At 30.8% G+C, this 27,698-nt stretch overlaps 1 protein-coding gene across 1 annotated transcript in view; it reads right to left on the bottom strand.

Moving 5' to 3' along the window:
* Nucleotides 1-8,838: 8,838 nt before the first annotated feature.
* The window catches only part of LOC129958932 (serine/threonine-protein kinase STK11-like), a 60,128-nt gene continuing 41,268 nt past the window's right edge, over nt 8,839-27,698 (bottom strand). Inside the window, exons 7-8 of the mRNA XM_056071677.1 lie at nt 12,273-12,445; nt 8,839-10,482 (exon numbers count right to left, since the gene is read on the bottom strand). Of these exons, the coding sequence (XP_055927652.1) occupies nt 10,358-10,482; nt 12,273-12,445 (298 nt within the window). The 3' untranslated portion in view covers nt 8,839-10,357. The remainder of the gene's footprint in view (nt 10,483-12,272; nt 12,446-27,698) is intronic.

Genomic DNA, 27,698 nt, shown 5'->3' with positions numbered 1-27,698 from the left:
TTTATTTGGAGATCAGAATTTTAAAAAATTGGTTAAAAAAGAACAACAGAAACAGGGAGAAAAATGGCAAAAAAGTAATTCGGAAAGCAGACGATATGTTTGGAGAAGGACGATGGTGTGAGAGAAAGAGAAAAGGCTACAAAACTTACCATTTCAATAAAAGCAATGTGGAAGAATGTGATGTTTTCAATAGGGATTTTTATGGCTTATCTATTGAAGGATTCCCCAATAAGTGCAAAATCTGAGCTAAATTGTTTTGCTCAACCACCAACTCAAGCTGTCATCGGAAAGGTTCAATAAGTTCAGTTACATCCTATTTATAATGTGTCAGACTTTGAACCTATTGAATTTCTTATTTCTGGAAATGGAGAAAAAACAACCTTGACTTATCTCAAATCCAACTGCACGTTAAGGTGAAAAATTGAAAAACAGACTGTAAAGTATTTACGCAGATCATTCTCTCTTTTCTTAAGTAGATATCAGTTTAAATGGTAGAAAGGTTTTTATCAAGCAAGAATACCTATTTTTATCGATCTATGTAGGAAACTTTATTGAATCATAGATATGATAATAAAATTTATTTTTGAAATTTACTATAAAGATGCTCTTGCCGTTTTAATGTTTTCGTTGAAGTAACTCTAATCTTAACGAAGGGTTCAATCAAAGAACTTCTCTCATCGAAATCAATGTCACGATCTGCATGATGTATCATTGTACATTGATTTATTCAAAAAAGATAGGCTTTTACTCAATCTCGTCGATTTGAAATTCAAGTTAATAAAAAACAAACCAGAATTTTGTCCCATAGGAAGCAATGACAATAATTTTTTTTTATCCCACTTCATTCTTTGTGAGAAAAGTAAGTACAAATTCGGGTGTTCTTATTATTCACGCCAATGCTTTGAAAGGGGAAAAAAGTATTCTATAGGTAGAGAAATTTTTAAAGCATTCTCAATCAAATTATTCTTTTGTTCAGGATAACGGAATGGCATGTTTTAACAATGTAAAACAATTTAAATAATGACGCATTTAATTGCAATCATCAGAAAGCAGCATTTGAAATCAATCATAATAATATGAATTTTATCGTTGTCTACGTAGGATATTTTCATATGCCTTACCGATTTTTGGAATTAGATTTTGAAAAGAATAACTACACAAAGGCGTACCAAAATTTATTTTTAAATTCTGAGGCAATCTATTAAGAACTGAATTCGAAAAAAATTCTTTTTATTTGATTGATTTTAATGATAAAAAATTCTTTTTATTTGTTTGATTGAAATAAACGAAACATAAAATGTCTTATTCAATTTTGGGAGTTAATGTTTGCCTCACAGATTCACCGAATTTTATCTACCGATATAAGTGAGGCTAGATATTTTAGTGGCGTTTTTGCTGCTGATACTTTACACTCGGAAAAAAGGTTACATTGATAATGAATACTGATACTCAGAATCAAAAAGGATCGTAATTTCCTCTGACAACTTATGGAATCATCATTTCCAACTATTCACAACAATTTACAAATATAAAATGGAATCAAGTCCAATGTCCTGTAATGTCCAATGTTTGTGGACATTTATGTACTTTTTTCGTACTAAAAATCAGTAAAGGTTGTTCGATAGGTTTTACTTTGCATGATTTTGGCCGAAATAAATGATTATAAATTATATCAATATTTTAAGAAGAGGTACAATGTGAACATGATTTTTGAAAATAAATATACTTTCGACATAAACTTTCATATTGTTACGGATCACCAGGTTCTTTTAAGATTTGATGGTCGAGGCAGAAATAAACAGTTCTTTAGTAGAAAACAACAACGACGTTTATTAAACACAAAGACACAGACGACAAATATATACAGACGAGACGAACACACAGGACAGCACACTACAACAAAAAGTAGCCCACAAGTAGTAATCGACCACAGCACACAAAGCGGCCAGACAGAATTCAGCAGGAGAGTAGATCCTCGGAGCTTCGCTCTACGGTCTTTCCAAACGGTTGAAGTTCTCACTGTCTCCTCGCTTTAGCAGTTTCCAACTGCCGACTCACTACTAAACGACTGGCTACTCCACACACAACACGACGCTGCTTCCACAATAAACAACAAGACTCGGCACATAGCTCAGCTCAGCAATAGCTTGGGCTCCACACAACGCTGGCACTCCGCCGTAACTTCGCTATCCTCTCGAAGACTCGTTACTCGTCTAGGACTCCGATCTGGCGATTATGGAGCACCCGCCTGGCGTAGCCAGGCTATCTCTTTCCTAGCAGCTTGGAGTCTTGGCTGAATATGGTTCCTTGCAGCTTGAGACTACCGGCCTTTTATAGCTCCCGGGAGACGGGTCGAGAAGGTTCTGGGTGTATCTCAGTTCGTATTGGCTGGATTGTTAAAATTATCGAAGTTTCCAGCAGTATCTATTTTCTTGCCAAGTTCTGGGATCACTTGCTCGGCACCGAGCAGCATCCAATACAGATGATTGTAAATCAGTCTTTCCTGTGATAGAACTAACCGTGCTGGGAAGTAACATTACAAGTTTGTAACAATATTTTCCTTTGTGTTTATTCACGTGTATTATATAGTTTTAACAATATCTATGTTTTAAATTTCATTCTATCTATACAAATTAAACTTTTACTTGCTTATGTTTTTTTCTATTTTTAAATAATATATAAATGTTAACAGAACGTCAGGAACTGACAAACTGCCTAAGGTAGAAAATAATTTTTTAAAGGATAACATAAATAACAATCATATAAACTGTAATAAATCAGAGTAATACACATTTATCTATTAAAAATAATCTTTATCTGAAATACAAAATAAAATAATTTAATAAAAAATTTATTATGAAATTAGAAAAGAGCATTTTTTGATACAAAACTGGAAAAATTCTACATTTTTAGAAATATAAAAGTGCATAATGCAGATTAAAAAAAATCATACTTTCCTCTGATATAAAAACAATGCTTTGAATTCCAGTTGTAAAATTCTGCTAGGACTGATTCTCAATAGTCATGAAAATTCTATAATTATCGAAATTTCGATTAGCATTGAAAGCTCGAAAATTATCAAAAGTTCAATAAAATCCGATCAGCATTGAGCAATCGATTAAGTTTATTGTTCGATTATTTTAATTCACATTTTCTGAATAGGATTACGCTTTAAATCGGTTGCTTTTTGATCGGCCAGCTGTAAAATATTCTCAATGTTTTTCTATCATGAACTTCTTGCTATTTTAGTGCCACAATTGTTTAAGAAATAATTCATTTATATTGTTTCGTCTTTTATGAGAATTAACTTTTTAAAAAATTATATTGACTCTTTACTCGAAATCAAATATTTCCTGTATCATTTAAATGAAATGCTAACACCATCAGAAATATCCAAAGTAGTCCTTTAAATTTCAATAGCAAAATACTCAGAAATAAGAAAAACACTTCGATAAAAAGCATTTCAAACTTAGTTTGTAATGAAAAATAAAGTAACAGAATTTGAACAGTAATCTTTTATTCTGACCGAGAAACATATACTTCTACTTGCAATAACGTTCATCAATGGTAAGTGCCTTAGTTGCCATATTTCTTGATAAAAACTATATTTCTAGATCCATTTCTTTAAATATGAAATAAAATAGTTGTTAATTTTTTCAAAGTGTTAGTTTCAACTGTAGAGCAGTTATATTTTTCTATTTTATATACGATATAAGCAATATCGCATTTTACTGTACCAAGCTAATTATATTTGTTTAATTATTTTGATAAACTGGGCATCAATCATGTGATACTTTATTATTATTGAAAGAGAGAAAATAAATATTCGGTGCATAATATAATATTTAAACCATTAATAATCGGTTTTTCGGTACTGAGGAAGATAATTTAACTCTAACAAATGCAATAAACTACAGGTGTGTAATCTTCTCTTTTTCATAAAATACAAAATACTTTATATCCATGACGTTGTGGTGGATAGAAATGCTTATTTTTACACGTATTTTACTTAATAGTTACGTTGGAATTAAATTTAAAAACTTCATTTTTCCACTTTTAAGTGTTATAAATAATAATTATAAATTTCAATTTGTCCCTTCTTTGTAAAAATTTCAAAAAGTGAAATTACAACCTAAGGATAAATGATTGATTAAAATTATTATGTCATCACATTATGTCTTCTATCGACATTTCTTGCTTTATCTCTACTAATAACAAAGGAGAATGTGTGCATTGGTTCTCTATAGGAGAAACCGTTAAAGCTAGAGCTAGACACACATACATTTTCAATGCGCACCTTGGAGGGATATTTCCTGAAATTTTAACTAGCTAAAAATTAGGCATTTTTTTTACACTTTCCCATCATAAGTGCCAAAAATATTATAGCACATAAAGGAATTTTACACCAACTAAAAATATATATCTTTTCAATGATCATAATTTTTTCTGACATACAACTTTTTGACTATTTTTAATAAATCTGTAAAAATATTTATTAATATTATTTAAATAAATATTATTATAATTAAAAATATGTACTTTTTTAATAATAATTAAAATAATTTTATTTTACAATTTTTGTTTCATTGTTGAAATGAAACTCAAATCGTTTTCACTATTAATAGATATTTCATCCTAGATTTTTCTTTAATTGTTATTGGCAAAAATATGAAGTTGCTTTTCCCTATTGAATAGTAAGATTGTGCAAATTTTCGATGTAACGAAAAAATTTATATTTCAGAAATACTGAATTTTCGATATTAATTTTGGAAAATAATCGATTTGTCGATAGCACAACGATGCATCTTCTGCTACCATGAATCGCGATTTAATGAGTCAGTGTACACAATTAATTTTAGTTTTCCGCGCTTAATTGATATTCATAAGAACTTTTATCATTAGTGCATCTGCAGAGTTTTTACAATTGTATGTTTTACTGTTGCAGCGTCTTTCTAAAATCCATTTAGATTTAACTATAGTATCAACACGAAAGTAACTGTTTTGAAATTAAAAACAACAACAAAAAATATACAGCCCAAATTTACATATTTTATTACTTTTTTCAATTCAAATGTAACTATTATGCAAAATTTGTTGTGCAACGAAATAATTGCGCTACAAATGAAACACAGTAAACTGCACAATAAGGTGGTGGTTGGTTCCTTATAGTTAAATTCCGTTCAATTTATATATATCATTTAAACTGACACTTGTATGGATTTCATGATTAATTTTAAAGTCGTAAGATTATTTGTATCTATAAAAATTTTCTGTTTGTAGTATTTACTGTTCATTAAAAATTTTAATTTAAAGTTTTATGTATATGTATTTATACTTATAGAATAAATTTAAGACATGTCAGCAATTTTTTAACCTATTTTTATGCTTTATGCATATATACTAAATTTAGATCCTTTTTAAAAATAGTCATTATATCATTCAGTTTTTAATGATCATGTATTAAAAGATTTAATTTGCATTATTTTTTTTATTTGAGATAATTTACAAAACTTTTGGATAAATACTTTGCTGACTTAATAGCAATGATAAAATCATGACGGTAGCAAAAATGATATAAAATATTATTAAGAAATAAAAATTTACTAAGACATGTGTGTCTTGAAAACGTTCTAATATCATTCATTCAGCAAAAAGTGATAGTCTTGAGTTTCTGAAACAACCAATATATAAAATCGTATAAACAAAATGTTAATATTCCTTTTTTATATTATTTTGAGAAATACTGAATATATACTTGTATATCAAATGACAAATCTGAATTAAATTAATGTGTTTAATATTATTTTATTTAATGTAGGAAGCTTTTTAAAAGAAGCGCAGAAAAAAGAAATGAAGAAAACATTAGCAATAGTATTCGCACAATATTTTGAGAGATCCCATGACTTGTATTGTTTTCCAATACTCAGAAAAACAAAGCATGCACAAACAAAAAGAAAATATAAACAATACGTCCGATACTTCTTAATTCAATGAAAAGTTCGCCGAGTAATTTAATTTTATTCTTATATCATGCATATTTATTGACAATAAATTAGCCCTAGATTATAACATTGGGCAGAATTATACATGTAGTTTAAAATAACTATAGATATTAAAAATACAAAATTCATACTTTCGCAAGTCGAAATACGATCGTCTTAACGTTCGAAGACGAAACTAGTTAACCTGGTCTCCCAAAACCTACTCATATACTCCTTAGAAAAGTGTAATCAACTCCCTCCCCAAGAATGCCACGAGTGTTCAGAGTACCGCAGATAAGTGTTCTGTGCTTCGTAATACAGAGAAGTAAAAGAGAATGCGTTCTGGGCACATTTTTACGATTGAATTAAACCAAAATATGACACATAATTAAAATTCTAGTAAAAAGACTATAAACCAATTTAACTACATCGCTGCTTTTGATGGTTAATAGCGTTTAAATGCATGAAAGTGTACAGACTGACAGGCGTTCAATCTCTATACGAATTTGGCCCATATTTGATATTAATCTACTCTTTTAAAACTAAATCAGCTAACCAGATGTTATCTATCTAGCTCTTTATATTTTGTTGTTATCGTGGTTTCAAACTCAAAATTAAAGTTTCATCAAAATCTCGAAATAAAATTTTGACGATTACAATGCTTTCTATTTGTACGTGATTTCTTTTTACTAAAATAGGTCCATTACAGCTGATAATCATAGTATTAATGTTAATTGGGCCTTAGTAACTTTACATTTTCCATAGAAGACAAAAACAAAACTATTTTCGTTAATTATGCCGTAATTATATGTTTCGCAATTTGACATTCTAAAAAAATTGGGAAAATTATTGTCTAAGCAAAAAATTAATTATTATGAATAATTTTCTTTCTTCTCCACTGCAAATCTGAATGTTAGTATCACCAATTTTATTGTTCCTATATTATTTTGACTAAGACTATGAATGATAATCTGAGCCTCAGTCACGATTCGATCTAAAAACAACGAATCAACAAAGTATAATATAATGGAATCATGTATAATATAATCTTACATAACTTATGATCATAGTAATATCATAAGTTACGTAATAAACCGCGGTGGAAGAATTAACTTTTTAAGCTCGATAGAGTGCATAACATAGAATATAAGATAAGTAATGAACAAAGTGGTTTTAAATCATTCAGCAGAATCTATCTAAATTGGTGCATGAACTTCAGAATAGAAGTCACTTAATTCGCTGACGATCCTACCCAAAAGAAAAATTCCGGTCTCTCGAAATTTCAATGTAAATATCCTGCCGCCAGGCGCGTGAGCAGAAAAGCTAATGGCCTCCGTTTCTGATTCCAACAAAAGACTGTCACTGGTTGCCAAAGATGTTCCATTCTACTAATAAAAAAAGACCAATTCATTGTCAACTACGACAGTAATTATATAAAAAAAAATACAGTTTTAGAATAAATTCCCCTAAATTTTCCCGATATCTTGGAATTACCAGACCATTTCAGGTCGGCTAACCATCCTGCTCGTGATTCAGCAAGGCTAAATATATTTTTTTTCAGCGACTAACATGTTAAATGTGTCAAAATGCAAGATTTTTATTCTTAATTTGAACTACTTTTAATGCTGAAGAGGGAAAAAATGATCAGTTTAGTTTAATCCTCACAACTCATCTACAAGGGAAGTTAAAATCCTAGTCAAACTGATGTATTAGGGATCATAGTGCAATAACCATTAAAAGGATTTTAAAAGCCAGTATGTGTAGTCCTGCCTCCCACCAGAAGCAAAAAATAACAGGCCATAACTAATAAACTTGTCATGATCAGTCCCCTCATTCACCATCAAGGATGAGAAGAGAGTGAACAGAAGATAAATAAGAAACTAGATAAGATCACTAGGTTACTTGAGGTTATATATAAAACTGCATACATTCCTATGGGTCTGACACAGTTCATGTGCCTAGTTCATAGTTTAAACTAGAAACTAGTTCACAGTTTAAACTAGTGAAATATTTCACCCTTTTCTTCGGATAGTGGATAAAAAATCTTAGCCCAAAGATGCACTATCAAGACCCTCAAACTCTGCAATACCGATTCCTAGCTTATAGTACATAAAAATAACCAAAAGAACTGTGCGTCCGATATCCATAGGAAAAACATGATGTGGCATCTGGTATATAAAAAAACAATATAAAACACAAACATCGGTATTTGGTGACGAAGACGCTTAAAATATCCAACGCGTATGCCGTAAAAAAGTCGTATTTAAACGTTTTCAAGTTTTCTTTCGTACAACGTATATGACATCATACATTTTCCCGAAATCTAGGTTCGCAGAGGTATGGTTCTTTGGGCAATTTTTATGTAATCCAATCGAGTAATTTGGCTGTAAAGAGTTTGAGCGGTCTTTATATTTCACTCTGTAAAATGAAATTTCAGTTCAAAACATAAAAACTGAAGGGAAAAAAAGATCTAAAACTAAACTTAAAGTTAATGCCTTTTCAAAATTCATATATTGCTTTTCTTTAAAAAATCGCAATTTGATTCTGCAGTGGAACAATTATATCAAAGAGAAATTTATCAAATGGCTCAGTTGGTTAACTATTTATACTGCAAAGATAAATAACAACAGACCAAAATATAAAATTGGTTTAATCATAAAAAATAATTGCATGTGCAAGTTTTTAGTTTATTTATAAGTGTCTAAAATAACATGAATCAAACACACCTACCAACAATTAAAATATTTATTCAAATAAGCAATTCGATTTATTTTACTTAATTTTCATTCGTTTGCATTATTATTCTGTAAATGATATATAAATAAATAAAAAGAGAAAAATAAATAAATAGCATTTATGAAAGGTTTAGTCAAGTTATATGAACTGAAACAAAAATTAATGACACTGAATGTAATGCATTGTTATATTCCAAAATATATGTATTTGTTTTTCATCCATGCAAATCACCACTAATATATTAAATGAATACTGAAAGTGGGGGAAAATATTTTCAATAAATGTAATACAAAATCTTGAGATATTGTGAAGAATTAGTATTATATCAATTAATAATTAAAATGATAATTTTGTTAATAAAAAATAAGGGCATCTTATGTATTATACAGAAGAAAATAATTTTCATTACATATAGTACTGGATTAAAATAATTCCTCAAAATTTCACTAAAATAACAAGACACCATACAAAACAAAATATTATAATTCAATGATTAAATTAAACATTTTGTTTAATTTTATTAAGATTTCTTTTATCATAAATATCAACAAAAAAAAATTAAGAGGAATATAAACATTTCAAAGGAAACAAAAGAAATGTAAAAGCGATTGTAGCAACAACTAATACAATATACTCACTCTAGGAATATACAGTGATTAAACAAGTAGTAAATTCAATCATTCATATAAAATAATTGCATATTTATTTCATATATATGCTGCCTTATGATCATTTCAAACTTGCTATAAAGATACTTCAAATTTCGAAGTAACTATTTTAGTCATATGCTGCAATTAAATATAATTCTGACATGCATGTAACACCCAAAATTCATACAACAGAAGCTACTAAAATGTAAAAAATAATTTTAAATTTCATAGGAAAATATTGATAATTGAAAAAGAAATACTTCAACTGACAAAACTCGCAAATAAACTGTGAAAAATTTGCACTTGTACACAGCAAATAAAGGAATTTAAAAAAATCCATATAATTAATGATTGTACTAAGCTCCAGTTAGGAAATAATTCTTCCTTTCTTACAACTCCGCAACAAATAACATTTTTTATTCTCAAATATTCAGCACATAATATTCCATTTAATATTACTAGGTTCAGTTAAAACAAAGTAATGTCATTCACAAAAGTCAAGCAGTTAACTATACCTCAACATTAGATTGATTTTGGGACGATTAAAAATTAGAAATCGTAGTATGACTTTTTTTAAAAATTAGCCAGCAAAGCAAAGGTATGTTTCTTTCAGAGTAATCTACAAGCCAAAAATAATAAGTGGATAAATACAATAAAATAGTCGTGCTGTGAGTTTTAAACAAAGTTTTGATCAAAAATATTTAAATTAACAGATTCAGCATAAATTGAAAGCAATGAATAAGACAATCCACATAAAATTGAAGTTAAAAGAAACTAAAATATATACAAGTAAAACAAAAAGGATATATCTATCTAACGGTCATATAGTTATTTTTGACAACAAACAACGATATATTTTTATAAAAAAGATCACGAGTATACTTTTTGATTAATCTGCTAAGCTTGACTACTTTTATTAAAAATTTGTACGAATATTAATCAAGATAGTGCTTCTCGAAACAATTACTTTAAGAATTCACCATAAAAGAGTCAAGACTGTTTACAGACACTACTGGCTTTTAAATTAATACAACTAATTTCCTTATTTTCATTTTCTTCAATATATTCTTCACTTTCACACGGAGTATTTTCAGCAGAAATATTTCGAGGAGCACCTAAAAGGAGAAGAGAAAAATTTCAATCTAAAAAAAAATTACATCATCTTTATATACAGATTATTTTAGCTAGTTTACTTACATACGGTTCATAGTTTTTGGCAATTATATACAATCGTTATGCTTAGATATTTTCCAAAACATAAGGAGAATAAATAAAACAGAAGGGGAAATTCGGGATCCTTAACCACTGATTGCCACAAAATGTGAGACATTTAGTAAGTTGAAAATGACATTTTTTCACTAATGCTTTGTAAAATAAAAGACATATAAGATATTTAAATACAAAAAGCAATTCAAGTGCCACATTTTTTAACTTTGGCTAAGAAAATGAATTCGAATTTTAAGCATTAGGTTAGTAAAAAATTTCAGTAAAAATTTTCAAATTCAGAAAAAATTGAATTATTGATGAATTAAAAGATCTAATTTAGGCAGGTATTGCTGTATAAGGTTACATGGATTATGGTTTAAAGTTATATAATTATTTCTGGGAATACATATTACATATAAGTCACTGTTCTAAAAAACCAAGCATTTTATGATGTCTAAAATACAAGGTGTCCATAAAAGAACGAGGTTTTAAAAATCATATCGAGTTAACGGTATGAGTTTGGTCACACCAGTTTCAATTTGTTTTTTTCTTTGCAAGGTAGCGTCGTGCGTCACTAACCTTGAAGTAATGCAGCAGAGGCTCATTCCATAGTTCAGTGTGATGGCGACGTTACAACAAAAGGCTCAGTGTGTTATCTGGCTTATAGAAACTGGATCTGTTATCTCTGTACAGAGGAACTTTCGGCACGAATATGGTGATAATGCGCCTATAGACAAAATCATTCGTCAATGGCTACATGCGTTTAAAGAAAAGGGAAGTGTGTTGAAACAAAAGACGTCTGCTAGACCAAAAGTGTCTGAAAATGTTAAGAGGCTAATGTCTATAAAATCTATATTCCATGTCAACGAATTCCGAAAAAGTCGTTGAGACGACTCAGTCTTAAATTGGATATACCCAAACAAACTGTTCATAAGTGGTTCACAAAATGTCCGCTTAATTGCATACAAGGTAAAACTTGTACAAGGAATCAAATTAACAGACAAAAAGAAGAGACTAGAGTTTGCTGTACTATGCTAGACACGATAGCTACTAATAATGATTAAAAAAAAACTATTAAAAATGTGATTCTCACTGAGGAGGTCACCTTTTATTTAAGCGGTACTGTGAACCTATACAGATTTGGGGGTTCACATGGGGTGGCTGCCTCATGAATTCGTGGAATATCAACGTGACTCACCGAAAGTGAATGTTTGGTGCGACCATATGCATAACCAAGTTATAGGTCCCCTCATTTTTGTGGAAAATTCCATAAATGATGAAGTCTACTGTGAAATATTAGTGGAGTATGTTTTCACTCAGTTGGTTGATACTGAGGCGGAGAAGGTCCCGTCTACTTTCAGCAAGACGGAGAACCACCTCATTTCAGTTTTCGTGTACGTAAAGCATTTGATATTCGATTTGACAAGTGGATTGGAAGAGCAGGGCCTATTTGTTGGCCTCCAAGAAACCCGATTTTACTAAGAGGCATGACATACATCCACATCATAGTTTGGAAGATATCAGAAATAAGAAGTGTTGCATGAATTATAAACATCATAAGTTAAAATACAGAAAATATCTGTTATGAAATATACCACTGATAACAACTGTGAAAAATTGCTCTTTGAGACACACTTGCATAAGTAAAAATAACAGAAAAGCTTTAATTACTAATAAATCAAAATATAGCTATGCATACATGGAATAACTCTATAAAAAATATCTTCATCATCTTCAGTATCTTGTTCTTCTTCACCACAATGCAATACTTTTAAATAAGGAAGCACTGTTGTATTTCTGTAAACATCTCTGTCAGATCTGGTAGGTATAGGAACATCTTTTGATAGTACAGGAGGAGGTCGCTTAACCCAACTAAAACAAAATGTAAACGGTAAAACAAAGTAGAAAAAACATTACAATGTTTTAAACACATGGGCCATTCTATATCAAATACCCCCCTCCCCACAAAAAAAAACAAACAAAGATTTGATATCCATGATCTCAGATTTTGATGATACTTTGCATGTATATTCCTTTTATCGACATCTTAAACTATTCATGTTTTAGAGCCCAAAGGTTTAGAAATTTCGTGATTTGAACTGATCAAAAGGAGTAAGGAACAGAATCAGATGCACAATAAAAAAATAAATGTAGACGGAAAACATATAGCTTATTTATTTACTATTATCATGGTAAGTTGTTATATTTAAATTTTAATCTAACCGCCGGGTGAATTTTGTCCCGCTAGATAATAACTTTCATTCGAGTGGCTTCCTTGATGATCATTGGAATGCCTGCAGTTATTAGCAGAGAGAGTGCTTGGGTAAATATTGATTGTAGATTTAAGAGTAATTTTTCTTTCTTTATTTGCTTCAGAACCCTTGGAGATATCTAAGTAAAGTTTCCACCATGAGAAAGTCTATACTTTATATAAGTAACTGCTTATTTAAATAAATGTTCTGCAGATGTCAAAAATACCATTCACACGTATGAAGATGTGAAATGACGCAACATGGGACCACTGGTTCCTAGCTTCTTTTGAAATAGTTATTACAATGCCCCAAGTAGTTTTGATTTTATAAAGTTGACAACAAAAATTATGTAAGACGATAGGCATACGAGCATACATGAACTATACTTGAATTCAACAAAATAAGAGAAAAAGTGGCTGTTGATTGTAAAAGGTGCCTTGAAAATGGGGAACTTCGCAACATTCCAGAGATTTTGCAGTTAAGTGGAAATTGCCAGTCGTAATTTCATTCACTCTTTATTTTATGATTTAATTAATAATTAAACAATACAAATCAATTTTACTAATTTTTGAAAATATTTCTAGAGATGCTGCACACAAATTACATTCATAAATATTTCTTTATTTCGAATCTAGAACAAAATGTGCTAACTGTTTTCTATATAAAAAAACTCTTTGTTTTCAACAATTTTTTTAATTGTTGAAACTATATTACCATATTTCTACTGAGAAAGCAAAACCATTGGCATATCGGTATGCAATTCAAAATCAAATTTTTAAATAACCCTGTGCACTGGATTCAATATGAAAGCGCTTCAAGCAGCTGGCTATCAGTTTTTCTAAAACGTAAAAAGTTTTTCTTTGCGTACACATCTTATGACTAGCCTGTGCAGAGTCATGAGCTTCAATGTAAAAATCTTTTCCATCAATCTAACCAGTATTCGACAGATTCAAACTTTAGTGTTAAGATATTTACAATGTTGATGAGAGTGGAGGAGCAATAACGGTCCAGAAGCAAAAATGATATTTGCAGAATAGATACCAAAGCTGAAGTATAATATTTGCAGAGTGCTGAAGTGTAATATTTTTATTACACTTTAGTCATCATAGCTCTTGCTGTTAGTACTACTGGCAGTTCCATTACAACTTTTCTTTTTATTTTTGTAATAAACATTACTTCGCTTCGAATGCATCTGAAGAAGACGCTTACGAAGCCGACTCAAAAAATAAATCTGGGTACATGATTAAGCAGGATTGTCAGAGCTTCAAGAGACATTTTATAAAATAATCAAGTCATCAATGAGAAGCCTTTTTCACTTTCGGATAATCACCATTCTCAATTCGACCAACGAACATTGGATTTGGCCAAAGAAAATGGAGTGACACTTTCGTCCAACCCATCACATAGGTTGGAATAATTGGACAGGTTTGTGTTTGGTTCATTTAAAAAATTCATCAATAGTACTAATAATTCAGGAATAAAAAACACACTGGAAAGACTATGCATGATATTCTTTCAAAAGGCAATTCGATAATGTCCTCCCAAATGTTATAATACTAAAGAATGTTATAGTAGATTTCTGGGCAACTAGTTGTCCATCCATTTAATAACAACATTTTTGATTATGAAGACTTTTATTTTTATTTTATCATCGCTAGCCATTGATAGCCCATAGCTACGGATTCGCCTGAGAAATGAAGTGTTGCAGAAGATGCTCCAATCAGTGATATAAAAGCACAAAGACATCCTTTCACATCAGAAGAAGACTTTCAACATCACAAGCATACAATTTATTAGATATAAGTCCCTCCAAATCGAACGAAGTTTCTCTATATCGGTGCGGACGGAGGTTCATGTCAACTCACGGAAATAAAACTTTTTTCAGAAGCTGGGAATAGGACGATAAGTAAAAACCGATAAAAAGTGTTCACCCAACGACTTTTTCCATTATTACCATTTTAAACCACCCCACGACACAAATTGTTTTGAAAACTGAAGCAGCAAAACGACAAAAATGAAATAAAATAACACACACACACACACACACACACACACACACACACACACACACACACACACACACACACACAAAAGCAAACGGCATCAACCAAGAAAAATAAACCAAATAAAAGAAGAAAACAGAAGTCTATGGCTCAAGAGGACATTGACTACCTTCTGCACAGAGTGTGCTGGACCATTTTTAAAGTTATGCACATTATGAAGTCATTCTTTTAATAATCAGTTAAATTACAGATTCACATTTCAATGCATTTTTAACTTAATCTATAACTATATAAAGCTCAATGTGTGTGTGTTGGCGCTTTACAGGCCAGACCGTTTGACCTACAGCTACCAATTTTGGTGCATATGTTACTGTGAAAGACCGAAATTAGAGAATGTCGACAAACACCAAATACGTCGGTGAAAGATCGAATATTTCATTACATTCTTGTACATTCGGACCCTCACCGGTGTATGTCGACAATCACAGATATGCTCTAGTGGAGGTCGAAAAGAGAGGAGCCGGCAAAGAGGCGACTGGCTGTTTCTCGCCAAATCCTTTGTTCTGGTGGAGGTCGAAAAGAGAGGAGCCGATCATTAAAAATTAATGATGAAGAGAAGTTAATTGTACCATTAAAACCAGGAGAAACGAATATACAGTATTATGTTACCAATGAGGAATTGTTCAGTATACTATATGAAGCTCACACCAGGGCAGGCCATGGAGGAAGAACACATATGCTTAAAGAGTTGCAAAATAAATATAAAAATATTACATATGAAGTTGTAATGTTGTATTTAAATCTATGAAAACAGTGTCAAATGAAACACAGTGCACCTAAGAAAGGTATTGTTGTGAAACCAATGATCAGTTCTGAGTTAAACTCAAGATGTCAAGTTGATCTGATAGATCTGCAGTCAAACTCAGATGGTGAATATAAGTTCATAATGGTGAATCATGATCATTTAACTAAGTTTGTCCAGCTACGACCTTTGAAAACTAAGAGGGCTGAAGAAGTAGCGTATCACGTTCTTCCAATATTTTTAACATTTGGTGCTCCAGTAATATTGCAATCAGATAATGGTAGAAAATTCAGTAATCAAGTCATATCCGAAATATGCGCTATGTGGAAAGATGTTAAGATAGTTCATGGAAAGCCTCGTCACAGTCAAACACAAGGCTCAGTTGAAAGGGCCAATCAGGATATACAGAATATGCTAACTGCATGGATGAACGATAACAATACAAAAAAATGGTCAGATGGTTTACCCTTTGTTCAATTTGCAATGAAAACTACATACCACGAAGGAATACGCCAAAGTCCTTATGAAGCCATGTTTGACATTAAAGAGAAAAGAGGCATAGCATCGTCTTTTTTGCCTAGCGAACAAATTGCAAGTATCGAAACTGAGGAACAACTTGAAGAAATCGCCAATACTTTTGAAACCGAAGAACAGCTTGAAGAAATTGGTAATACTTCTGAAAAAAATTTAAGTGGCGGTCAAACCGAAAACCAAATTCCAAAGAAAAATATTGAAGAGGACTTGCAATCTACCAGGCCTTCACATCAAGTTCTGAATGAAAAACACGAGTTAATTTCTATGAAAAAAAAACGGCCGCGAAAGAGAATCTTCTACTGCAAGCAACAAAAATGTTGCGAACCTCACAAAATCAATTTCCTCCTGCTCAAATTGGTGATACTGTACGAATACAAGTCCCTGATGTCGACCGTGGTCGTACAGATAACCGAAATGTGTTAGCGGTTGTTGTTGGAATAGAAGACTCCGACTTCTATAAACTTGCGAATGAAAATGGTACCCTTAAGCAGCTTTACACACGTAATCAGTTCGAAATTTGTAAAGAAAAGCTCCTTTCCATAGATAAGATTTCTTTTCAAGAAATTTCGCTGAGAGAAGCAGCTGCAGCTAATTCGAGAAGCGGTGGGCAAGACTATACAAGCTGTCATAGCAAAAGATGGTGTTCCACAAATAAATGCAGTTGTAAAAGCAAGGGCCTCTTGTGCAATTCAAAGTGTCATAATAGTTTAAGTTGTTGCAATAAATAAGATTTGAATCACATAATTTAGTAAGTTTTTTATTACTATTATTTTATTTTCTCATTTAGAACGTACTGTATAATTAAGTAAGTTTTTTACTTCTATTGTTTTCCTTTCTCATTTTGAAAGTACTGTGTGTTTTAAGTTCTTAGTTATTCCTCTCAGAGAGAGAGAGGGGGGGAAAATTTATCGCGACTGAATTACGGAGAAAAAAATATAAATCTCGGACATGTTCAACATTCACCATTAGTGCATGGTGAATGTCGACATTCACCGGTTAAAGTCAGAAATAAGGGTATTTAGCAAATATTTCGGACATACACCAAGCGACTATGTGTTTGTCGACATTCTCCAGATTTCGGTATTTTACCGTAACACATATATAACTTGGAGGTCAGGAATGTGCACCTGGGGCCCCTTTTTAAAAATTTTTAATAAGAATCAGGGGTGTTTGTGGGACCCCAAAAAATCCCCTGAAACTTTTACGGACTTACTACCGGCATTTTGGAGTTTCGAGAAGGGGGGGGGGAGAAATGAAAAATTACAATTATGAAGTATTGAATGACCTAATTATAAAAGTTCAATGAATTACTTTTTTTGCAAAATTAATAACCATAAATTTTCAAACATATAAACTACTACATTTTATGCAAATATTTTAAATTACCTGAATTAATTCTTTTAAAAAAAATTATCTAATTTCTGCTGCTTTTTTTTTTATTTTCTGATGTTTGTGGGCTTGTCTTTCTTTTGTGGTGAACTTCATAATTGCAGGAAGGTTGACTTTTATTTTCCTCATTTACAGTTGAAGAAATTTCCTCGAGAACTGCACATGCAGAGGTAGAAGCAGTTTGCTTTTCTGCTAATGTAGAAGGTTTTTCAGAGACTTTTATAGGTGACTCATCTGAAATACATGTTTTTAAGTCCTCTTGATATGTTTTCCAACTTCTGTTCATATTCAGTAAGAGATCTTTGTGAATTGGATCAGTCATTGGATTTTTTGAGCCATATTTTTCACATGAGGTTTCTTTAGAAGCCATTAAATCATATTTAATAGTCTGCACTGCATCTAGGGAATCAATCTTAAGAGAGGTTCTATAGTCAGTGACAAGTGTATCCATTAAGTTGAATGCACTTTCCACTAATGGGCCATGGAAGCAGCTAAGGCAGGCTTTGACCAATTTAGCCAATGTAGGATACTTATAATCATTTGTGAAATCATCTTTTAAATTAAAAACTTTAGACCAATATTTATCAATTGTACACTTGACTTGATTTCCACTTTCATCAGATGTGTAGAGCATTTCTTTGGTGATATCAATATCACTCTGGTATAACCTTATTTCAGCTTCTACTTTTGACTTTTCATTATCACTAAAAATATGGGACATAAAAGATGATAATTTTTCAAAAGCTAATATTGTACTGGTTTTACCTCTTAGCTCTGGATCTAATGCTGTAAAACTAATTAGATATGAATTTTTAAGGGGTAATTTCTGTTTCATATGCTGAAATTTCTAAATGAAATTCTCTTGCGTACATAAATAAAAAAATATTTCAATAAGCGAAACGAAAAATTTACACGTGCATCAATAAATGAAACGAAAATTTTACACAGCGGAGAAAAAAAAGTTCCGAAGCGATCAATGACAAATAGCTAATACGGCGAAAAATACCCCTTCTCTACTTATTGGCGCCACGCCAGTAGAGATAAGACCTTTGAACCCAGAGTCACGTTATCGCACATCTGGTCGAACGAAGTCTCCCCCTTTTTTTCCTGCCGCGCCTACTTGCCGAAAAGAATCCAGAAGAGAATGTCCGAGAACCGGGGGAATGAGTCATAACTCGCAATAAGGAAAGAACAAAAAAGAAGTTTTTTCCCCCTTTTCACGCATTATCACTGCCTTTGGAGAAAGAAAGGAAAAGTTTTCACCACACACACTGACCTTGCGTTTTCTGCTTTAAAAGCCAACAAAATTACCCAGATCAAAATAAATAATTCATTATTATTCCTACTTCCTTTTGAACGACGATCCCCGGAAATTCCGGGGTTTCCCCGGAGCACAAACACCCCTGAAGAATTTTAATTATTAATTAAAAACTAACTTTCCCGCCAAAAAAATCTTCATTTTAGCCACCGCTAAAGGTTTCAGTTTTTTCCCCCCACATTAATGAGTCTAGGGATAAGATTTTTCGGCCGATTATTTCAAACGATTCTGTTTATTTTCTTAATGTTTGATGCATTTAAAATTAAACATTGTTGATTCATCGATCTTTCTGACTCATTCTGAAGTACTTTTGAATTAAAATAAAACAGAATAAAGGAAATTAAAAACTTCTAATCCACATAGCGTTACCCCAACTGGCGTAGAAAAATCCACGCATTTACGTTACCGTAATTGGCGTTGAAAATTCACGCATGCGCATTGTATTCTGATTGTTGACAACGGATGCGGACTTGATTTAAATTATTTTTAAAGGTTAGTTGTATGCTATTGTAATTAAATTGTATTTATGTTATTTATTTTTTGTATATGCTTATAGTTTTAAGTACATCGTTTTTTAAGTAGTTTTTTTAAACCTGTTTTCGACCGATTATTTTAAACGATTCTGTTTATTTTCCTAGTGTTTGATGCATTTAAAATTAAACATTGTTAATTAATCGATCTGCTCATGATAAATCTGAGAAAACTTTGTTGACAAATTCTTGAAATATTACATAAATTAAGAAAGATATTCTTTAGTTCCCATAAGGATTAAATGCTCAGTGACTCTGTTTTCAGTAATCATATTATTAAAAAAAATGCTTTGTTTCAGTAAAAAATATTATTATATTAATTGCAGAGTAATCATTTCCACTTTAATTTAAAGCATAAATTCTACGGGAGCTAACAGAAAATTAGAGAGATACATATTATGTTATGACTGAAGGCGTTTATAATATTATGAGAGAATTATATGACTATCAAAATTTGAAGTTTTAAAATATTTTGATGAAGCTATTAAAGTAGGAATTATATAAAATATTTAATTATTAAAATTTTAACGAGTATTAAGATTGGCGAACCGGCTGGTCGCCAAAGGCGGCTAGTAGTTTATAATGAAAAATATTGCATTTTTAAAAATTCATGTATTTAACAACTAGACTAATTTATCAAATCTATCTGTAAGCGGCCCTAGACGGCTGCCTAATTGGTAATCTATCAATGATCCTCTTCAAAATGTAGATCGGCAATAAAATGGCCACTAAGTCTCATGAACACAGCGTTAAGTTCCACAAATTATTTATTTCTCATAACTTAATTCAGACAATAATTATTATGACTGCCCATCAGAATAACTTATACTAGTTTTTGTTATTCTATTGATAATGCACACATTGCCATTCTAAATAAACATAATGAAAAGATATTTGTTTTGAATGCTTAACACATTTTATGAAAATAATAATAACAACCCCATCTAGTATAACAACATATTACTGTGTTATTAAATTGAACTTATTCAAGCTAAAATCAAGTACCGTTAGAATTAATTTTAGGGCATTATTCTAATAACATTCCAAAATAATTACCATCTTAAAGTTGTACATTATGATATTTTATAACTTTTTAAACAGCGTTTCTAATATCATGAAGATATCAAAAATTGGATCGATTGGTGAATAGTAACAATAGGGTTGTTATTCCAAACTGAAAAAACACCTGTGTTATCCCTGTATGTATATTCAAAATATGAGGAAATGCGCAAATAGCACTCACTAATGCAAGTTACAATACAGAAGAAGAAAGAAATGGAAAAAAGCAAGGAAAGGAAGCAACAATTTATCATTATTCGAAATAACAGCACATTAAAAAAAAAAAAATTCATATTTACATACAAAAAACCAAACAAAACCACATTTTTGTCTTTATTTATTATCTAAATTTTAGTAAGACAAAATTTATATATTAAGGGGGGGGGGGGATATTACCTCACACACTCTTTAATTGTAAAAAAAAAAAAAAAAAAACGAGGACTTGGGTGAAATAAAACACGAAACATTTTTGTAATAATACAAATAATTTAATGATTACTTAACAAAAAATTGTTACAAAGCAAGATTACTTTTTTTATTTATTCCTTTTGTATACATTTCATGTGTTTGAGCATCAATTTATGCAACATCTGCAGATTTTTCAGCCATCAGTTTGATGAAGCTAATCCGTAACAAATAAAGTACATTTTTGTAGGGCCTAATGTACATTTTTTAGTTTTTTCACTATTAGTGAACATAAAAAATATTTCCGACATATCATTGAATGCAAAAAGGACGAATGTAACGCAAAAAGTTTTAATACTCATAAAAGTTCCGATTTAAAAGATTGTTTTTGAATTTAAAAAGTTCAAAATCGGCTTATTTTCGGACATTAAATCTGACGTGCAATCTTCTGTATTCTTTCTAAATACTAACATTAATGATGATTCTTTTGAACTGTCATGAAGAACTGTATATTTTCATCTTTTGGCATGATATTAATTAGGCTTATAATCTTCTTACAAAGCGAAAAGTAAGCAATAAATGGATTTTGCAGAGCTTCTTAAACCCATTCAGCAAAAATCAGGATTTTTAAAAAAATCTGTTAATTCGTATTAAATATGGATTTTGAGCCGCTCAATGTTTCAAATAAATTTTCTAATCCATTTTGGATAAACTCACAGTTTCTCAAACAATAAACAAACCATTCAATAAACTTAAGTATGTTAGAATAAACACCACGGCGCTGCTTCCGCAGACTGAATATCTCTATTTCCGCAGGAGAAATGTATTCTGTTCTTTTACGCAATTACAGAAGTCTCAAGCACTACTCATTAGCTGCAATTCGGGAATCGAATGGAAAAGGAGTAACTGTCTCGCAAATCGAAAATGAACTGATCTTTACAGAAAAAAAGGGCCGAGTGTCCGCATTACACAATCGAGAACGGTACTGCTTCATTTTTTGATCTGCGATTACAATCTTTTATTCGTGCAATCGTTAGAGATCAGCATTTACTAGACGGGAAAACAATAACTAAGAAACTTAAAATTCCCTGTACTTGCCCGGTTTTTATGAAAAATTTCGAATTTCCCTGCATTTTCCCTATTTTTTCTATCGATTTTTAAATTCCCTGTGTTTTTCCGGTTTTCCCGGTGGCGTGGGAACACTGAGGAAAAAATAAAATGTTTTTAAGACAGGGAATCCATATGATGCCAGAAAAATGGGAAAAAAGACAGTGGTTAGTGACGGACAGTATTTTGAAAAGTAATAATGTGCAAAATCTTTCAGAATAAAACCTTGAATTTACAACATAAAAAAATTTCTCAAAATTAATTCGCAGTCCTACTAAGTATGATTAATTGGATAATAAAACGAATAAATTTATACAAAAAGTGTTTGAGATATTAAAAAATTGTAGAATTATTATAGAAAAGTAAATTAATTGATCTCAAGAACAATAAAATTTGATTCTGAAAACGCCGACATTCGTGATTCCGCGGAAATGTGTCATAGAAAAGAAAAGGAACTACTTCATAAAGCACCACTAGAATAGGCAGTTTTCGCAGACGAAGAAGTTACACACAACGTTTACTGAAGATCAACTATTGGAAACATATTGTTGAAGTGGAATCGTCTGCCAAACAAATCCAGCAGAAATGCCTGAATTTATTTGGTGGATGAAGGGGCCTTCCTCCCCCCGTAAGTATGCACATAAAAAAATTTCTTGGTGTAGAAATCAGGGATTTTGCGAGTTTTCTGATTTCGACTTTTGTAGAAATAATTTCTTTTCCTGTTACTAAAAAAACAGTTTACAGGAAATCAAAATGAGGTCTCCCTTACAGATGACATACTTTTTCTAATTTATGCAGTCAGTGCTACATAAAATCTGTTTAAAATTTCAATTTGTTATTCTGGAAAACCTAATTTGAATTAGTTCCCAGATTGTGAAAGAGACCATATTTTGCATGTTATCGCTCATACGACTGGAACTTTTATGAATATGGAAAATTAAAAAAAAAGTACTTTTCTCCGAAATGCAATTAACTGATTTCTCAATTTTGCACCCTAGAGTAATGACACCCACAGCACATACTCTTAGGGATGACGAATATTTTCAGAGCGGTTATTACGTAACCAATACCAAAAAGTCACAAATACAAGTGATCAATACTTTTCAAAGAGGGGTGTGATTCAAATCCTTAATACGATCTTACTGATGATATTTCGATTACAGGTTTTGGATCACGATAGAAAGTAACAATCGATACGATATCACTGAAATTTGTCGGAGAGGTGACTTTACTGGAAAGTAAGAATCGATACGAACTGTCCAATGGAAGCTCTCGAAAGAAATCTGTGATTGGATTGAAAAGTGAACGGACCGGTTATTGGAATTATCGTATCGTATCATTGAATTGCATATCACTGAAATTTATCGGAGCGGTGATTTCACCGGAAAGTGCGAGGCTTCACTGGAAAGTGCGAAGTCACCGCTCCACTTTACGGGAGTGACCGATATTCGTATTTGATGATGCGCTATTCCATACAGATCATTTTAAATTGCTCGTGACATGATTGACTTTGATTACATGTACTCTGTTTACTGCTGGCGCCATCTATTGGTAGAATATAGGACTAAAGTAAACATTTTGAAGAATGACATATATTTTTAACTCATCTTTTCCAGAAAATGGTTCACTCTAATAAATAAATTAAATAAATAGTTTTGAGAAAAAAAAATTAAGAAGTAAGTTGAAACAGATAAATTAATTCAATCACACGTTAATTAAATTAGTAAATTAAGTATTAATTACAATTAATAAATTTTATATTTAATATTAAGTAATAATTTTTAATTAATAATATGATTGAAGTAACAGATATTTGGAACGCATATTTAAAAATAACAATAGCAATATTATTTGTTATTCAAAAAATCGTGGATTATGCATCTCTACATACTCTATCTGCCCTTCCTAATTATACCACTGTAAAGCACCCAATCTTGTCTTTTTTGGTATGAAATGAGCACAAGCTACATAATATTAAAATATTTGTATATTCTTATAAAAAGAAAGTCTTTTCATTTTGTAAAATCAGTCAATGACATGGATAGTCTTACAGAAAATATAAATAGAATACTCAAGAAGCTAAACATTTCAGAAGCAAAAATATTACTTTGTAATATCAGTAGCAACAAAGCAGATATTTAAAAGAAATCCATTGGAATTCTGCATAAAAATAAAGATATATAAATTCAAATCCAAAATAAAGACCTTCTAATAGTTTAAAAGAAGACTTACTGCAAGAATGAGGTCACAGTACCCGTTTCCTAGCTAAATTTTATAATATCAGGAATAATATTAAATAGATGAAGAATGCAACAAAGACCCTTTTCTTGTAATTCAGTATTTATTAATATTTTATGACATTTACTTTTCACATCTTTTTAAAAACTGTGTATATATCAAAGTAGGAAACCTCAATTATGTTGCTTATTCTGATATCTGATAATTTGTAAAGAGGAAATATTGAAAACACTACCCATTTAAAATAAATAGTTGCTACAAATAAGAGCATTTTTCTCGAAATGACGTAAAATTTAAACATAAACAAATTATTTCTCAACACTTTGAAACGAAGACATGCTGAATCTCTATTTGCATTCAGACAACACATCTATCCTTTTGTTATAAAGTACAGTTAGTCTGTAATTGACCTTAAATATAGTCAATTTCTCACCGATGCTAAATTTATATAACATACTAGCCGCCTTTGGCGACCAGCTGGTTCACCAATATTAATGCTTGTTAAAATTTTAATAATTAAATATTTTATGTAATTCCTACTTTAACAGCTTCTTCATCAAAATATTTTAAATCTGCAAATATTGATAGTAATATAATTCACTCATAATATTATAAACGCCTTCAGTCATAACGTAATACGTATCTCTAATTTTCTGTTAGCTCCCTGTAAAATTTATGCTTTAAATTAAAGTGGAAATGATAATATGCAATTAATATAATAATATTTTTTACTGACACAAAGCATTTTTTTAATAACATGATTACTGAAAACAGAGTCACTGAGCATTTAAACCTTATGGGCACTAAAGAATATATTTCTTAATTTATGTAATATCTCAAGAATTTGTCAAATTTTTTTCCCTCAGATTTATCATGAGCAGATCGATTAATTAACAATGTTTAATTTTAAATGCATCAAACACTAAGAAAATAAACAGAATCGTTTAAAATAATCGGTCGAAAACAGGTTTAAAAAACTACTTAAAAAACGATGTATTTAAAATTATAAGCATACACAAAAGATATATAACTAACATAAATACAATTTAATTATAAGAGCATACAACTAACCAAAAATAATTTTAATCGTCCGCATTCGTTGAAAATAGAGTTGTCAACAATCAGAACACAATGCGCATGCGTGAATTTTCAACGTCAGTTATGGTAATGCAAACGTGTGAATTTTTTTAAGCCAGCTGGAGTAACGCTATGCTGATTAGAAATTTTTAGTTTCCTTTATACTGTTTTATTTTAATTCAAAAGTACTTAAGAATGAATCTGAAAGATCGATTAATTAACAATGTTTAATTTTAAATGCATCAAACATTAAGAAAATTAACAGAATCGTTTGAAGTAATCGGTCGAAAAATCTTAACCCTAGCCTCATTAACGTGGGGGAAAAAACTGAAACCTTATTCATTTGGCGGTGGGGAAAATGAAAAGATTTTTTTGGCGGGAAAGTTAGTTTTTAATTAATAATTAAAAATTCAAAAAAAGGGACCCCCAGATGCACATTCCTGACTTCCATGGTATACATTTACCAAATTTGGTAGCTGTAGGTCAGACGGCCTGTCCTGTTGAGTGCCAACACACACACACACACACACACACACACACACACACACACACACACACACACACACTTTAAGTATAGATATACAGGTGAAACTGTTGCTACAATTTTTTATATACCATTAATTTCTTTCAACACTAAAAGAAAGGCCTAATTATTTCTGTTGTTTATAAATAAAATCAACATCATTAATATACTTTTAAAAGTGTTCACAAAGGTTTAGGATTTTTCAAATAATTATGAATTCCTTAAAATTATTACTTTGAATATGAAAAGCCAAATTTTTTGTTTTTACAAAATGAAATAAATCATTAAATCAAATGAAAGAAAAATACTAGTTAAGATTATTCTATGTATGTGAAAGTATATAACATGCTCCATAACATCAAAAATAAAACAAAAATATTTAGTAAATACTTTAAAAAGCATGTTATCGTACGATTCTTAAACTACTAAACTATGACATGTTTTGCTGCACAAATGAAGGGAAGCAGGACAAACATAGAAATATTATTTCAAAAACTATATGAAAATTAACAATTGATTGTAAGATAAATAAAAAAAATCCTAAATATTACGAATTAATTCATATTCAACAAATTATTCTTTTATTAGCATGCACTGCAAAATTTAAAAATAAAAAACAATGAAATAATTAGAGCAAAGATACAGTTAATTATTTTGAAAAATGGCATAACATACAAAGGTGAAGCTTGCTATCACTGATAAAACTTGTCTTTAATTTTTGATGAGTCAAGCCTATTTCTGATACTAAATATTAAAGAGGGAAAAACTATAATTCGAAGTCAGTTGTTATTGAATTGTTGGTTTAAAATGACTCCTAATAATTCCAACTCTCATGTCTGCAAATATTCAGAAAAATATGCTTAACAAAATTGGCCCGCCTAAAGAGCAGGTTTGCTATTAAAAATGTCCCAGTTTCGACATGGAGAATGTTTTCTCCTTCTGCAGGTTTTCTGAAAAGTAGGGATGCTAATTAACTTTGCTACACGAAGGTATTGTCAGGATAAGTTGCTTATCAGTGAAAAAGTTGATAATTTTTGTTTTGATACAAGTATAATTATTGCAAATTAATCAATCCTCCTAAGTGCTACACAATATGTGTGCCAAATTTCATTGAATCCACCCAGAAGTGTGAAATTGTATAAGGTGCAAACAAACAAATGAAAATTTAATTTTACTTATACAAATTATCCTCAATATACATTGCACTGTTTGTGCTTATTTACATGCAAGAAAAAAAATTCATTTTTGACTCCAACAGTTTTGGAATTTTCGTAAAGAATATATATGCTCCTTACCTGTAATTAACTATAATTAATGCTCTAAAGTTTAGAGACAAAAGACGATTTTATTCTTGTCATTTGACACATAAAAATGCAACAAAAACAAATATCGAGTAAAATAAAATCATATTCAATAAACTAAAAAGAATGATTGAAAGCTTTAAATAATAATATTCAATATAGCAGGCTAATTATGATATGTACATGCGAAATACAAGTTATGTTTTCATGCATTCGAATTTATGCCCCTAATTAAAACTTATTTTGGATACGCATTTGCTCTAAATCTAAATAGTAATGGCTCAGAATATGCTACTTAACGTATCATGAGAGGAAGATAAGTTTGACTGACAGTCAATGAATTACTGATCTTCCACTGATTACAGACACTCCCACTCAATATACTTGCAGATGGACACCTGACGCAATAAAAAAAGTGGCAACAAGAAAATCTAGGGTCTGACACTTATAAGCGACTTTTCTTCTCTTGGGCTATCTTGGTATTGCCCGTTATGAAAGGAGAAGATTTCGCGGGCCTTGCGCTAGGGGAATTAAGCTAATACAAACTCTCATATATTAAAAGTTTATCACCCCACTTCTTTACATCA

Source organism: Argiope bruennichi, chromosome X1 (assembly GCF_947563725.1).
Source record: "Argiope bruennichi chromosome X1, qqArgBrue1.1, whole genome shotgun sequence".
NCBI lineage: Eukaryota > Metazoa > Arthropoda > Arachnida > Araneae > Araneidae > Argiope > Argiope bruennichi.
This window is presented reverse-complemented; position numbering and strand designations above follow the sequence as displayed.